General features: G+C 39.8%; 1 protein-coding gene across 1 annotated transcript; it reads right to left on the bottom strand.

The window, feature by feature from the left end:
- Positions 1-4,138: 4,138 nt before the first annotated feature.
- LOC124627116 (glycine amidinotransferase, mitochondrial) lies at positions 4,139-12,019 on the bottom strand. Its single transcript, XM_047153541.2, has 9 exons — positions 11,865-12,019; positions 10,052-10,267; positions 9,770-9,965; positions 9,273-9,463; positions 8,140-8,277; positions 7,316-7,480; positions 6,710-6,773; positions 6,463-6,579; positions 4,139-5,607 (listed from the first exon to the last, which is right to left on the bottom strand). Exons 1-9 carry the CDS (start codon positions 11,931-11,933, stop codon positions 5,495-5,497), a joined length of 1,269 nt encoding a protein of 422 aa, XP_047009497.1. The 5' UTR covers positions 11,934-12,019; the 3' UTR covers positions 4,139-5,494.
- Between the last annotated feature and the right edge of the window lie 5,306 nt (positions 12,020-17,325).

Here is a 17,325-nt window from a genome sequence, read left to right as displayed (position 1 = left end):
CCAGTCTGTCTTTACCCACTCCTGATCTGGGGGTTCGGGGGATGGGAATATCAGTTCAGGCATATTTCCAACAGAACAGAATATTAGACATTTAGTGTAAAGTAGTGTAAAATAAAAAAAAATAAAAAAAATCTCTGAAATATTTCAGTGAAAATAGTGGTCCATATTTAATGCATTATATTAGAAATGATAGTACAGTCTTTGTTGATCAGTTACCAACTCATACTTTATAATAATTTGTTTAGGAGCATCTGAATCTGGCAAATAACTTTTATTGCATTTAGGCATACAATAAAAGTTAATAAAAAATTAGGAAGAAATGACTTGTGCACTACTGCTGCGGATATTAAGTCAAACCATTTTGTTCAAACTTCAGCATGACCCATAGAGAAGCAGAAACCTATGGCACCTTATGAATACCATGTGAAGGATTACGTTGACTCGTCCCTTACAGTTACAAAGACGTGTCCTTGTGCAGGATCACCTTCGCACCAGCATCGGACCCCTCTTATCCCATTTCAACATATAAGAAAAGGCAAAAAGTAATATAAGATGTATAAGAATATATTTATAAAATATAAAACATTATGAGGAAGAAACATAAAATATTATTTAACAAGGTCTACTGTTCAGCCCTCTTAACTGTAAGAGCATCATCAGTATTGTACGGCAGTTGGGGAACAGTAGTTAGCTTTCAGATGTCAGATATAAAACAACTTTTTGAGTCACAGTGCCAAACTACTGGTATTATATTCGGATCCTTCTTTTTCAGCATGAAGGACCGGCATTTATTTAATAGACAGAAGGTACAGCCATATACTTGGTCAGAATAGGTACATGAACCTTTCTCAAAGAAATTCCTAAATCCTCTGACCAAGTATATGGCTGTAATTACTGTCCCCAACTGCCGTGCAATACTGATACACACACACCCACACACACGCACGCACCCCCCCCCCCCCCCCCCCCCCCCACACCCACACCCACATACACACACACTTCAGATGTGTAGGACACTGTGTATAGGCCTACAAGACATCGCCCGGAAAATGTGTCTTCTAGTTTAAACAAAACTCTCGATTCTTTTAAGCAGCACTTTAAACATTTTACATCCTAAAGGGTTAGGTTTAGAAGGCATGTAATACGCGCGTTTCTTATAAAACACCGTCTTTAAAACGTTTACCTCCTAAAGGGACCTATTTAGAAGGTATGTAAAAAGTTTTTTTTTCTTTTTTTCTTTTTTACATTTCTTTGGGTATATCAATGTTTTAGAGTATTTATTTCAGTAAAGTTTTATTCAAAGTCATGCCATTTTCTCAAAAAGTGCAATCAATAAAGTTGAATTTATTTCACAAGCTTACATTCTGCTCATTTATGTTCACATTCAACCATCGTGTATTTTCTAACAGGGGAGCTATACAAAACAAACCCCCACAATCTAAATTTAATGTGGGGTTGCAAGATAAAAATTCTAATTTATTGAATTAATTAAATATTTAAAGTTGTACACAATATTTTGATGAGTTGTGTTGACATAATAATGTTGATAATTACATCAACTTAACATTGTGTGTAATTTCTGCGTTAATTGATTTAAAACAAAATTTACGTTGTAGTACATTTACATTTATTCATTTAACAGAGTGTTAGAGGACCTGTAGACTGAACAAATACTAAGTACATTACAATGTGATTATCATTTCACTTACCATTAAATTCTACTAAAGCAATGAATTTGGGGCGTGTTCTCAATAGTGATATGACCAATAGTGGACTCGTGTATAGGCTACACCTGCTAATACATTTGATGGACTATTTTGCACTAGTATGCGTAGCTAATGCTAGTCATATTTAGCAGTGTCATTTGAATATCCACTCTTTAGTTTACCGTAGCAGTGGAAAAGAAGGAAAAAGTTTCATTTGACAAATCTGTTCATCTAGAGAGGGCTTTTCATTTGTGCTATAGGAAAGATAAGCATGATTACATTTCTGCTTATTCATGTAAACCTCAACTACATTGTGTAATCTAATTTCATGTATTGATACATTTTTTATTTCATTTTTTAAATCTTTTGTCATTCGCACACGTAGCCTTCTAGCTCCACAGCCTTTGGACTGTGGATAGTTCTATGAGAGATAAAAGTAGTAGACACAGAGTGTTTATTTTTTGTCTATATTGCTCATTTCATTCAGTGCTTTAACGTCTATAAATCCTGCAGAGATGTTACGTATGAGATTTGTAATGTAAATCACGCTGGATTTTACTTACTATTGTTATAAAACTTAAAGGCAGTCATTTTTCCTGGTTTAAAAGACTGCATTCTACTGCAGACAATCTAAATAGAGAAACATAATTTTAAAATAATTGTCAACTTAACAACTTGTGTTCATAATTATGGTAATTTAGTACATAACACTTAAATTCCTTTTAAATAATGTGAAAATAAAGTGCGTTTGTGTGCGTCATATTTTTGTTTGGATGTGTAATACACATGGCCGTACCATGTATAGTAACATTTGTGTTAACATAACTATATATATTTTTATGACCTACCACAGAGTGTTAGAAAGAACATGAGTGTGCAACGTGTGTGGGGTGGAAAACACATGGCCGCACCATGTATGGTAACGAATGGATGTGATCCAGATTTAACATAACTATATATATTTTTATGATCATGACCTTTGATCTAGATATAGAGAGTTAGAATGTGTATCTTTTTGACCTTTGACCTATACCTGTCAAAACTAAGGTTATAATATATACAAAGTATCTCTCTCTTACATTGAAGACATATGTTTTTAAAATCAGAAGATGAATATGAGATGACAGATCAGAATTTCAGCTTTGATTTTCACGTGTACGTCTAGATGTGTTAAATAACTTAGAACATGGCACTTTTTATTTGGATCCATCCTTTTTTTTCAAGTGATCAAAAATATTGGAACATGTGACTGGTAGGTGTTTCTTGCTGCTCAGGTGTGCCCTGTTAAATTAATTGTTTAAAGAATTAATAGTGCTGAATGGATACTCTTTTTTGCCATATGTTTCACCTGTGAAGACTTCATTTGTTTTTATAAAGGGGTAAACCTGCAGATTTGAAAAGCACAATCACACCCCTCACCCGCTCTGACCTTCTCGTCACACAACTGCTAGCACCTCCCCTCTCCCCCACCTGTTACAGGCCCAGACAGTGTGTCACCCACCTGTTTGAAAGTCTGCACTGAACAGCTGTCACCCATCTTCACCCAGATCTTCAACAGATCACTGGAGTAGTGTACAGTCACTTCCTTCTTCAAATGCTCCACCATCATCCCCGTCCCAAAGAAAACCAAGATCACAGGACTGAATGGCTACAGACCTGTTGCTTTGATGTCTGTGGTCAGGAAATAATTTGAGAAACTGGTGTTGGACCACCTGAAGGACATCACTGGACCCTTACCGGACCCCCTTCAGTTTGCTTATTGAACAAACATGTCAGTGGATGATGCAGTAAACATACACCAATGTTGACTGCATCAAAATCAACACAGAAATGATTTCCTGATCACAAAATCAAGGTCCTGCCATGACCATCCCAGTCCCCTGACCTGAACCCCATATAAAACCTGTGGGGTGAACTGAAGAGGAGAGTCCACCAGCGTGGACCTCGAAATCTGAAGGATCTGGAGAGGTTCTGTATAGAGGAACGGTCTCAGATCCCTCGCCATGAATTCTCCAACCTCATCAGGCGTTATAGGAGAAGACTCAGAGCTGTTATCTTGGCAAAGGGAGCTAGCACAAAGTATCGACTAGAAGGTGCCAATAATTGTTGCACAACTATATTTAACAAAGTGTTTTTGGATAAACATGTGTTGTGTTTGCAATTGTTTGACATCAACGAGAGCAGAGTATTTTTGTGAAATTGTTTAAACAAAAGATCAAAGGGTCAAACAATAAAGACAATTTTTCACAGCCTTCACAGCTCATATTTACCAAGGGTGCCAATATTAATGCAGGTCACTGTATCTGTCCTGCTGTCATATTTGTGTATGCACCGGAAGCTTCACTCACCAGGACAAATTCCTTGTTCTTATTGTCCACTTGGCAATAAAGCTCGTTCTGATTCCGATTACACAATTCAAATTCAATCACACATCAGTTTCAAACATCCTTTTAATATTTTTTCACATTATCATGCATCAAGTCTTAAGCTACGAACATTTTTTAAATTCTTCTTTAAATTAGCCATTTTTCTATTAACCCGGCTCACATTCACACACCTCTCTCACTTCACATGGCTCAGAGCAGCTAAAAATGTTCCCCCCGAAAACCGAATATAATCATTTCCTGTGAACACAAAAGAGCAGCGAAGCGGCACAGAGTCAGCTCTGTCAGCTCATCACACCAGCACCTCGTCGTTCACCTCTTTAGAAATACAGAAATGATGGGAAACAAGCAAAAATAGATGCTGGAGAGTAATTATAAGAACAAAAAAAATCAGTATTTTGAACACAATTTAACATATATAAAATATATTTACAGTTTGGTTGTGTGAGGATTCGTGTTAGTGCCTGTGATGACCAGCTGGGGGAGACCTCACTAAGTGGTATCTCCTCCTGATGACCTCCAGAGTCACTGACCAGAAACCTTACAACTTATCATTTTAATATATATATTGTAAGAAATTGAGTGTGTAATGATCTACTACAAAAAAGATACAAAATTCATATTAGAATCAATTGTTTAAGAAAGAAATGTATTTTTCTGAATCATAAAAAGGAGGTAGTAACTTTCGCATAGGTATTTTTTTTTATTTCCTGGCCATGTTTGTTGTCTTGGTGACGCTGAGAGCAGAACTTCCCTGGGCATTATGGGATGGCAGGGCGGACTTTCCTACAGGAGTTCTAATTCCTTTCAGACTGCTTACAATTCGATTTCCTCTTCACAAATTGAAAGACTGTGATTTTACTTCTGATGATTGAATGGCCATTAATCTTTGTTGTATTTTTGCACTTGGTTGGCTCACTGATCTCTGGAAATCAAACAAGTCTTTAATTTAAACTCTTGTCACTCGTTTTGCATTGGATTTGTGTGTTTTGTTTTGTTTTGTTTTGAAATTAGTTGTAGCTTACACAGTTCCATGAGCCAGAAGTGCAGTCGTTATTGAGATCGTGAGTGAGTGTCTGTATTTGCGGAAGCTTGCACATGCACTGCTAAAAAAAAATAATGAAAACATTTTGTAAAAATTAAGACTTATTAACTGTTACAGTCAGGTCTAAACTTCTGAGTGAACTACACAGTGACAGAATTAATAGTATAAAGTGGAGACAAATCTACTTCCATTACAGATGTTTTTTATTACTGGAAATTTTTTAACTGTTGAATTGATGGAATTTTTAAAAGCTGTAATTATTAGCACACTCAGACTTTAGGACCTGACTGCATACCGATTATTAATCGTTACTGCTGTGTGAATGTGAACTCAATAATAACTGTAGTTTTCTGGCAGGTTTAGTGGAAATACGACTGCAGCATTCCTCTGCGTCGGACGTCCGTGGTCCAGCAGTGGAAACCTCCGCCCAGGGAGTTAGCGTGACGAATGCTCACTTTAATCGTCTTTATACCTGTTAGAAAAACACATGTAAATATGAACTAGTACAACATCTATACTAATGCTCTCCTAAAAGCTCCCACTTGAATTGTTTATAGTGGTTTACGTAAATATTTCAATGAGGCGGTGTGCTTATGAATTATTTCCCTGAATAATTTTTCTCTCCATCTTGCCTTCAACGCTGTCCAGTTTCCCAGTCCCTGCTGATGAAAGGCATTTACACAACATGATGCTTCCACCACCATGTTTCACAGCGGGAACAGTCTTCTCAGGGCGATTAGCAGTGTTGGGTTTTGTGAAAAGGCCAAAATGTTTGAGTCTCCAATATGTATTTTGGCAAACTCCAAATGGCATTTCATATGACTCGCTACTCTTCCACACAGTCCTGCTGTGTGGAATGTTCAGACTGTGGTTGTCCTATCTTCAGCTCCTTCAGAGTTCTCCTTGTGCTCTTGGTTGTGTCTCTGACTAATCCCCTCTATACCTGCTCGCTGACTTTTGATGGACGTGTCCTCTAAGCAGAGTCATGGTTAAATCATATTTTTTAATAATGGATTTAATAATATGTGGGATGTCCAATGTTCTGGATCATTTGTTTATAAACAAAGACTGATCGAAACATTTCCAGAACTTTGTCCTGGACTTGTTTTGATCGCTCCTTGGTCTTCATGATGCCGTGTGTCCAGATATGTTCAAAACTATCTCTGGGTTCTTCCAGGAACAGGTGTATTTATACTGAGATCACGTGACCCTTTAAACGCACACATGCCAACTCCAATGGGAGTGTTCACACTGAGGAAGCTCACTAAGATGTAGTACGCGAAAGTGTGCTGTGTTGATCAGTAAAAATGACTTTTATGATACTTACCAAGATTTTCAAACATTTTTTGAATGGTAGTCTCGTTAGCATCCACCATGACACGTTTCTCGTCCAGCATCAGGACGTTCATGGACAACCACTTGGAGGACATCCAGAGTGGGTGATCTGAGACAAATCCAATTGTTACAGCATACAGTTATATTGTTATCTGCACTTTTACATGATGTGTCTATATATTTTTTGTTTGAGGTTTAAGACTTTCGGACGTTCACCGCCGTGTGAACGTGAAACTCACCGTCAGGAATTAAAGGTGTTGGTGGACGCACCACCGTCCAGCCAGCCTTCTTAAACATCTCAATCTGCAGAAGGACACCAGACACTTGACATCAGACATTAATGGTAATTACACAGCACTTCCATTGTATCACCACAGTTTGCTATTGGCCTAGCTCCTGGCCACCTTCATTGTTTGCTGTGTTCCAGTTCCTTTATTCTTAATTCCCTTTTTCCTAGTTTGTAGTTTCTTTGTTCCCAGTCTTCACATTTGTAGTGTAGAATTTTTAGTTTTTTTGTTTCCCTGTTCCCAACTTCCTTGTCCTTCTATAATTTCTTTTGATCTTAAGATTCCACTTATTTGTGTTTTATGCCATGTAGAAAAACGTCACCTCTCACTCTGAGGTATCAAGTAGCTCACCTGAATTAGGCGTAGATCTTACCTGTTGCTCACATTAAAAAATTGGGGAGGTGTAATAAAAATGTCAATTTAATTAAGTGCTCCTTTGGAAAAGGAGCTTCCCCTTCATCTTGACTCAGTATAGGCTACAGAGGTTTAAAAACCAACACTACTCCTAAGCAAAGTGCCTAGTATAGAAGCATAAAACAAAAAGGGTGTGGCACTCACCTGGCGGCATGGTCTGTCTGGATTGGACAGCACCAGTCCGGGTCCGATGATGTTAAAGGTGGCGTCGATGTGCATGGGGTTCGGATCCTTAAATGAGATGACGTGCACTTTGTAGGTGGGAGCGAGGTGACGCCTCATCCACTCGATTCCCATAAAGTTAGTAACCTGTGAGCAGGTGTGAACATCATTAACTCTTTATAGTCTGTTCTCTGAGAGAATAGAACTTTAAACATATATAAAAATGATATCATTTAAAGATGCAACAGAACACAACATTACTAAGTAGTTTGTGGCGATGTTGTTGGTTTTGATATCGAACCACACTGGCTTCCACAAACAATATTTCAATAAAATAACTGCGGAGAAAACGGACTTCGTGTGGAGACGTTACTCGGCATGCTCTGACTACAGCAGCTGACCAGACACGCTACATGATCAGGCCTGGGATTGGGTGTTAGAAACAAGGCATGCTCAAGCCAGGTCATTCAAAGATTGATGACTTTGTGGTACAGCAATCTTCTTCCTGAAGTAGTGGAAATTGTCACGACGGAAGATTTTAATAGCGCCACCTGTAGTACTGGAGTACTCGTACATGTTGGCCAATATGAAACCACAGAGAGTTTGCAAGCTTGTAAGCTTGAGAAGGTGGCTCTCATCGTCTCCATATGAAGAATGCTGAGGTGTTTAGGAGATTAATAACGCTAACACTCAAAGCAACACATTTATGTATACACACACACACACACACACACACACACACACACACACACACACACATTCCTTACACCCAAGCCTTCATGTGTGTATGGGATTTTTTTTGTCACCTGGCTCCTCTGCACAAACAGATCTGTTCCGGCTCGGATGAAATCAGCAGCGTCAAAACACGGCTCATGTTCAGTGGTGACAAACTTTCCCTCTGCAGCCAGTTTGTGTCTGTCTTCTACTGTACGGATTGGGTAATCCTACACACACACACTTTCATTACTACACAGAATGACCACTAGAGAGGGTAGTATGCAAATATGCTAAAACCACATGACTTTAACGTGTGCATTATAACAGTGGAATGTGCACCTGCAGCATAAGAGGAGAGCTAGCGCTATTAAACCATGCTACGGCCTGTGATTTTCCTGAAGCTCCACCCTGCCCCTGTCTCCCAGTCCCCAAGAGCATGTAGGAGCAACGTAAATCCCACATAAACTCTGCATAGCAATATGCAAATTATACATAAAACTGACTTCCTGTGTTCTTCTTTTCCAGATGTTTTGTGGAAGAAAAAAAAATCATCTGTTTTTCGAAGCAGTTTTGTCAGGCTGAAATGCAGTGAACACCTGAAGTGGATCAGTCAGTGCTCTAAGTGAAATCTGATTTCATTATGTCTCCTTTACAGCTCCATGTTTACAAGAACAATCCCCACTCGAACAAAACCAGCAGGTAGAAAGAGACGCATTCATCAAACACGAGAGAGTTTTAAAAGTGTGTAAGAGAGCTGGAAAAAGAGGGAGGGTGATAAGCGAGAGATCGTTTTGCTGAGTGAGAATGACCTTGGTTTAAAACAAACACACCTGTCCTGAATAGAAACATGAACACACTGGAGTACGCTCACTAACACACTTCAGAAAACAGGAGTTGAAGAGTAATTAATAATAATAATAATAATAATAATAATAATAATCCCTCACTCTGTACAGAAACATCTCTGCCCACTAACTACCTAAAATACTAGCAGGCCAACTATCTGAAAAGTGAAGTTTATTTCAGTCCAGACCTCATCAGGGTATGATGTAGGGTCTTTGGTGTGATGTCATGATTCAGTTAGTAACCTTAGCAAGATTATGAAAATAACCAAATAAAAAAATGGACCAAGAGAAGTCAACCACGGGTAAGTGGATGATGAGTAAAATTAACAATTGGAACAAGGGATTTGTGTGTGTGTGTGAGAGAGAGAGAGAAAGACCTGATCGTATAGCTCGTCTGCCATGGTGGGTTTGGGTGCGGTGGTCCACTTTGCTCCTTGTCTAAAGTACTCTTTAATGAGCGGCCTGTAAGCGCGATACTCGAAAAACCGAGCTCTCCACGCCATCGGAGCCTCAATGATCTCGTTCCCCACAACCAACAGGATGTCCCGCGGCATGGCTGCGTACATACCTACACACACACACACACACACACACACACACACACACACACACACACACAGCAGTATACATCAGCATTGTGTTCCATGCTGCAGTAAGGAAACAGCAAACGCATGATATTAACTTTAACTGTCTGTCTGTCTGTCTGTCTGTCTGTCTGTCTGTCTGTATATCTGTCTGTATATCTGTCTGTATATCTGTCTGTTATCTCTGCTCCTGCTCAATCAGGACACGCTTTACTGAACTCGTATTAGTGAAGATCACTCTTTACTTCACTCTGATTGTGATGTAAGGTTAATATCAGGGTCCGTCCCACCTGTGGATGTGAAGTCGGGGGTTTTGTACTCGAAGGACCAGTCGATGGGTTCAGGTCTCCTCACGACGACGCCTTCATGGCGCAGGATATTGCACATTTCCTCGATTTCAGTAATCGCCTTCTTCAGGTGCTCCTCAGGGAATGTCTGCCCTCCGTATTTCTGATAAAATGGCCAGTACTTCTCGTACGTGTTGGCCTGACGGAAAAACAAAAAGAGGCGTGAGTAGATGAGTGAATGAGTGTGAGTGCGTGAGTGAATGAGTGAATGCTCGTTGTCTGTACCTTGACCTCTACAGTAAACGGAGGGACGCGTGCGTTTTCCGCGCGCCCCACAATCACTTCCTCCAGCAGGTCCCACTCGTTATAAGCGCAAACCGGACACTCATCAGGCACAGGCTCATTGATGGCCACGTCCTCAGCTGCGTGTGATCTCACGGCAGCCGCCGAGCTCGAGCTCTGAAACGCTTTCTGAACCCAACGGGATGCCGTACGTCCAATCTAAACAAAATAAACCTCAGAGTCAACAATAATATTCCATTTATAACTGAAAAACTGCACCTCAATACAGTAAAGATCTAAAACTAAAAATGCCTTTCTTACATTTTATTCATTGTATATATATATATACGTATGTTAACATGGTCATTCGTGTAGAGATAGCACAATTCCACTTTTTCTTTTCCGATATTCTTTGAAATCATCTTCACGGCAATATCGCATATATTAAATATAAACGATTATAAACGTGATGCAATCAGTCCTGACAAAATAAAACACTAATCAAGTTTCTTTAAATGTAAACATTTCCAGTTCTAAAAATACATTAAAATCCATTTCCAATCTTTGCTGCTTGTTACAGGGTCCGATATGCACGCTCTGACATCCGATCTACCATTTTCTGTTGGTATTAGCCTGATGCTGCTATTGGATGTCAGATCGGTGCCACCTCTACATTAATGTATTCATTTTATTCATGTGAACGAGGCAAAATATACATTTAAATGTTTGTAGGTGGACTAAATGAGAGAAAGGTTATGAGTGAGCGCATGAAGACATTAAGAATCCTGCACATGAAATATATGAGTAAATGAATAGAGAATAATGGATTCATTAAATACGGAAGTAAATTGGCGAAGTGAGTAAAATACTGGATAAATAAATACCTGCATGACTAACCTACTGAATGAATGACTGGATGAATAAATGGTTAAGTAAACGTCTGAGTTGATGAATACATTAGTAAATTCATGAACGGATGACTGCTTGAATAAATGCATGAAGATGTGGAGTTTGTCACACGAATGAATATGTAAAGAAAAGGGTGTTTAAATAATGCATGAACTGAAGGGCTGGATGAATCAACACATGAATGAATGGATGAATGACAGCCCTGAATTTTTTCCTGTACCGAGTACAGTAGTGTGCACTTTGTCGTCTCCATTTGCTGCACAGCTGTAGAGGAATGAATCTCTCCATCACTGATAACGCTGATAACAGGAACACGTTTACCCACACAAAGGTCAACACGCTCTCACTCATGTGCAAGAGATGATGGAAAAAAAGCCCAGATACAGAGGCAGCAGTTTTGGTGGTGGGGAAAAGATCGTTTTATTCTCATATCATTACAGAGAATGTTTATTTACTTGGGAAAAGAAAAAAAAGAGGACAAGTTAAACCTCAAATGTTTGTATTATTTGCATAACTCCAATTTTTTTGATGTTGAAGTTTTAATAATAATAATTACAGTTCTGTTAAAATAACTTTGTGTAATGTTAAATGTACGAAAACTTGTTTATAGTTAAATATTTACTTGTATTCATATTAATAAGAATGATGTATGTTAATTGTACAATTATATACTGACCATAAATTGATACAGTAATTTAATATGATAAATGATGTGTAACTATATAAGCTGTTGTCTGAGTTAAAATGGTTTTAATGTGTAATAATAATAATAATAATAATAATAATAATAATAATAATAATAATGTGTTTTAGCATATATTCATATCCTGAGTAAATAGTGATGAGAATGTTGTACTTTTTGTTGTTTAATGTTTGTAAAGTGAATGTTACAGTTGTGTGTACTGACCATGGCTCCGATTAAGTGAGCAGCCTCGGCTCCTCGGCTTCCTCCTCTCAGACAGCGCACTCTCAGCATGTTCCTGCTCGGGGGATTGTGGGTAATTCCTGCAGCATGCACGGCTGAGTGTATGAAGTAAAGTGCAGTGCACAAGCAGAGTGGTCTGTTATATAGCGCAGTACTCGCATTCCTCATGCAACCTGACGCCCTGTGAAACCCCACACCCTGCACCAGCACATTCTTATCACCTGTCTCTCTCTCTCTCTCTCTCTCTGTCTGTCTGTGTCTACAGCGCACTGTATCTGACGCTCACTTCCTTATTCTTTTTCTGTCTTACTCTAGGCCCACTGCTCTTTACTTTATATATGCTACCCCTAGGTCAAATTATTCGTAAACATGGAATTCCACTGTTATGCTGATGATACACAGCTGTATGTTTCAGCGAAGCCAGAGGACAGACAGCAGCTTAGTAAAGTTGAGGAATGTGTAAAGGACATTAGACATTGGATGATTATTAAATTCATTTTGCTTAATTCTGATAAGACAGAAGAACTTGCACTAGGACCACGTGTAGCTAGAAGTAATCTTTCTGATCACATGGTTACTCTGGATGGTCTTTCTGTTTCATCATGTGCAGCAGTAAAAGACCTTGGAGTGATTATTGACTCCAGTCTATCATTTGATGCTCATGTAGATAATATTACTAGGATAGTCTTCTTTCATCTCAGAAATATTTCTAAGATAAAAAACATATTGTCACTACATGATGCAGAAATATTAGTTCATGCTTTCGTCACCTCTAGATTAGATTACTGTAATGCCTTACTGTCTGGATGTTCCAGTAGGAATATAAATAAGCTCCAATTAGTCCAGAATGCAGCTGCTAGAATCCTAACTAGAACTAGAAGATACGATCACATCACCCCGATCTTATCCACACTGCATTGACTCCCAGTGAAGTCTCACACTGATGATAAAATACTATTATTGACCTATAAAGCACTAAACGGTCTCACGCCACAGTACCTGAGAGAACTTTTGGTCTTTTATGATCCACCACACATACTTCCTTCAAAAGGTGCAGGCTATTTGTTGGTACCTGGAATAGTGAAGGCTACAGCAGGGGGAAGAGCTTTCTCTTATAGAGCCCCACAGTTATGGAACAGTCTTCCTATTAGTGTTCGGGACTCAGACACAGTCTCAGTGTTTAAGTCCAGGCTGAAAACATATTTGTTTACTCAAGCCTACCATGAATAGACTTTCTCTTATGCAAAGTACACAGTCTTATCCATTACAGGATAGTAATCATACCTAATAATCTGTCCCTCTCTTTATCTCCCCCTCCCTCTCTCCTTCAGTCGATATGATACACATGATTTTATGGAGATGTCAGTGATCCTGACCATTTCTGCTCTCTGAACCTGCCTGATCCATCCTGATGGATCTCTCATCAACAGGAGGCTACAGCCTGGAGATTGATGAGGATTGTACTGCTTGAAGTACCATGGAAATGGTGTTGGACCTCAATTCCATATGGTCGTTCTCACTGTGGTTGCTGGGACTACGGTTGCTGCGATGGCCTTGGGACTGCAATTACCACATGCAGTTTTACACTCAGGGCTCCTTTAGTGAACAGTGGGCTAGTTCAACAAACAGACTCCGTTGTTCCCCAGATGAGGACGGGTTCCTTCTGAGTCCGGTTCCTCTCAAGGTTTCTTCCTCATATCGTCTCAGGAGTTTTTCCTCACCACCGTCTCACTCAACAGAGATAAATTCACACACTTAAAATCTCCATCCTGTGTTTATATGTTTCTGTAAAGCTGCTTATATGCCATAACTCACAAAAGTTTTTCTTGTTTTTATTTAATATAATCAGAATGAGCACTATGCCCTGGAAACCCCCCAGCAGTAGAAATGTGAACAGTGTCAGCATGGTGTGTGAATTCTGGCTCAGAATGTTCCTCGTCCTCAGCTACATCACTCCTGTTCATAATCGCTCTCAACTAGAGATGTGTGCAGGAATGTTTTTTAATCCCACTCATCCAGTTATTAATTTTTATTATTTTCGCCATGTTTTCTAATAGTTTAGTTGGTTCTGTTTCCCAAAAGATAAAAAAAAATTAGTAGACTGATATAAAGAACCAGGACCCTGACCAGGCAGTTACTAAGGATGAATGAATGAATGAATGCTGGAAATGCATCATGCAGCGCATCATGTTCATGTTGATGTTAACATTCACGTTAATAAACATGGTCTGTATCTAATGGTCTTCATGTCTGATCACGCGTCGGACAAGTAAAAACTTCCAGATCGAGAAACTTTTTTTGTTGCGTCCCAACGGATCCGAGTCCTGAGTCCTGAGTTCACCAAGCTATCTATAAAGACAACTTGAAAATAAACAAAATGATGTCTGTGGAAAATCTTACTTTTCAAGTTGAATTGACAGCCACAAAGACCCCAGATTCCTCCACCACAGACAGGCTGCTGAACCCCTCACAGCCACCGGCAAACATGTTTTACCCCTCACAGATATTAATATTGGATCATTTTCCTCAATAAATAAATGACCAAGTATAATTTGTTTGTCTTGTCTGTTTAATCAGGTTCTCGTTATCTACTTTCAGGACTTGTGTGAAAATCTGATGATGTTTTAGATCATATTTATACAGAAATCTAGAAAATTCTAAAGGGTTCACAAACTTTCAAGCACCACTGTATGTGGTTATATCTAGTACTCTGTTTTATGATGGTATAAGTTAGGGTTTTTTTTATTGATATCGTTTATTGACAGCATATTAAATAGCAATATAAAGTTAATTAGCTTTAACAAAGAGTTAGCTATTATTATTATTATTATTATTATTATTATTATTATTATTATATTAACAGCTGATAAAGTACGTGAGAGTACATGTTCGTAGCGTCTGATGAAAGGTCTTTCTGGAGAGAGCAGGGATCCGTTTAAAATGTAGGGAAGGTTGAATTACGTTTATGTAAAATTAGCAAGGGGGTTACTACGCCTGATGTGTGTGTGTGTGTGTGTGTGTGTGTGTGTGTGTGTGTGTGTGTGTGTGTGTGGGTGTGTGTGTGTGTGGGTGTGTGTGAGTGTGGGTGTGTAATAAAAAGTATTAGTGTATTATATGAACTGTTGTATCACTTCACACACTTATCTCACTGTCACTGTAACCTTGAGAGGCTGCACACTATTTTGTGTGTGTGTGTGTGTGTGTGTGTGAGAGAGAGAGAGAGAGAGAGAGAGAGAGAGCGAGAGAGAGAGAGAGAGAGTGAAAGGTCAGTTAAGTAAGGAGAGATCCAAATGAGGTTAGTCCACGCTTGTGTGTGTACTGTACTGTGCCACACTACAGCTGTGCATTTTTGCGTCCTACACTTTTGTGCTCTGTGTGCGTGTGTGTGTGTGTGTGTGTGTGTGTGTGTGTGTGTGTTTGTGTATGTGTGTATGTGTTGGTTATAAACAGAGGTCGACAGGTTCAAGCATGTTTATCAGTGATGTGATAAAGTCTGCGCTGTTAATCAGCTATTCACACACACACACACACACACACACACACACACACACACACACACACACACACACACACACACACACACACACACACACACACACACGAACACCGATAGCAAACCTGGCAGCATAAAGTCATTAAACCTAACTTCCTGCTAACGTCATGTTAACCTCATTCTAAAAGTAGGCTGAACTAACACAAATATAACATTATGATAAAATCAGGCCACTCGTGTGCTAACTTTGATGCTATGCTAAAAAACATGCTAACAGTAATATCAGTCCAGATCCATTTCCTCTCACTCACTTTATCACTGTCATGCTCATTGTAAAGAGTGATACTGTCGCTACTGTGCGTTTGTCATCATATCTTTATCTCAGCTCATGCTAACGTTAAGTCGAGTTTATGCATGAAGCTGTGCTGTAGGTCTCACTGCACAGCGAGAGGGCTGTGTTAGATTTCACCCCAAGGATATTTTGAGGTGCCTCGGTCTGAACCTCCTGAACCTCGACAGATAAAAACAGCTCCATGTCTTATGAAGAGCATGTGTGCACTTCATTAGCGTGCTGCTTTAGGCGACTGAGACGGAGCCTTAAAGTGGCCCTGAAATCAAAATCAGTGTTTCAGAGCATTCGGATCTCTTAGTGTGATGAAATGATAGGAGTGTAGGAAAAAGTACAAAATAGTTTTAGAGATATTCACATTTTAGCTTTTTAGTTCATCACTTCCAGGAAAATGATTCCATTTTTGATGACTCATACTGTACTAGTCTTCTGTTTGTCCAATTAAATGCTCTCTAGAACATATATGTGGTCCTCGGTGACATTCTTCTAGATAAGCCGCATGCAGCTGATTTTCTTGCTCTTCTTCCCACGTTTGACCTCAAGCAGTTCACCGCACCAGCAACCCACAAAGCCGACAAACACCTCAGCCTCATCCTCTCACGTAACTGCACCACACACAATCTTCTCATTACTATCTCCTTTCGTCGCAATCTTCGCTCCCTTTCCCCCACACACTTCTCCTCCGTTGTCACGACCTCACTTCCCTCTGATAGCCACCTCTCCTCACGGGACTTAAACACCGCAACTGACATGCTATGTTCCACTCTAACATCTTCTCTTGACAGCTTCTGCCCCCTAAACTCCAGACCTGCTCGCACATCACCATCTAGCCCTTGGCTCTCAGAAGCTCTGCGTAACAACCGGGCCAAACTAAGAGCATCTGAAAGGAAATGGCGTAAATCTAACAACCCAATTGATCTAACCAATTACCAGACACTTCTCTCTTCTTTTTCCAACAGCATCGCCACTGCTAAAGCTACATACTACCAAGAGAAGATTGGCAGTTCTCCCAACACCTCTTCAAAACCTGTCCCCCTCCTCCCCCCTTCCCCTACCTCTCTCACTGCAGATGACTGGTCAGGACCAGTTCTCAAACCCAGACACACATAGACCGGCTCCTCCACCATGTAACTCTCACCTGTAATCCTTCTCTCCTGTCTCAGGGACTGATGTCTCAAAACTCTTCCGCTCTAGCCGTCACACAACCTGTCCTCTTGAATCTATCTTTCTCACCTTCTTCAGTCCAGCTCTCCCACACTATTAGCTGCACTCACACACATCTTTAACACATCCCTCTCTACTGGCACATAGCCTACTTCATTTAAGCAGGACCCGTTTCCCTCCTCCCTTTCCTTTCCAAAATTCTCAAAAAATCTGTTTTTAATCAACTCTTCAATTTTCTCACACAGAACAACCTCCTGGACACCAAGCAGTCTGGCATCAAGAGCAATCACTCCACGGAGACTGCTCTGCTTTCCATCACTGAAGCCTTATGACTAGCAAGAGCAACCTCTAGGTCATCTGTCCTCGTCCTACTCGACCTCTCTGCTGCTTTCGACACTGTGAACCATCAGATCCTCCTGTCGACTCTCTCCAGCCTA

This window comes from Ictalurus punctatus, chromosome 4, assembly GCF_001660625.3.
Source record: "Ictalurus punctatus breed USDA103 chromosome 4, Coco_2.0, whole genome shotgun sequence".
Lineage (NCBI taxonomy): Eukaryota > Metazoa > Chordata > Actinopteri > Siluriformes > Ictaluridae > Ictalurus > Ictalurus punctatus.
Note: the sequence above shows the minus strand (reverse complement) of the source record. Positions and strands in the feature narration are given on the sequence as shown.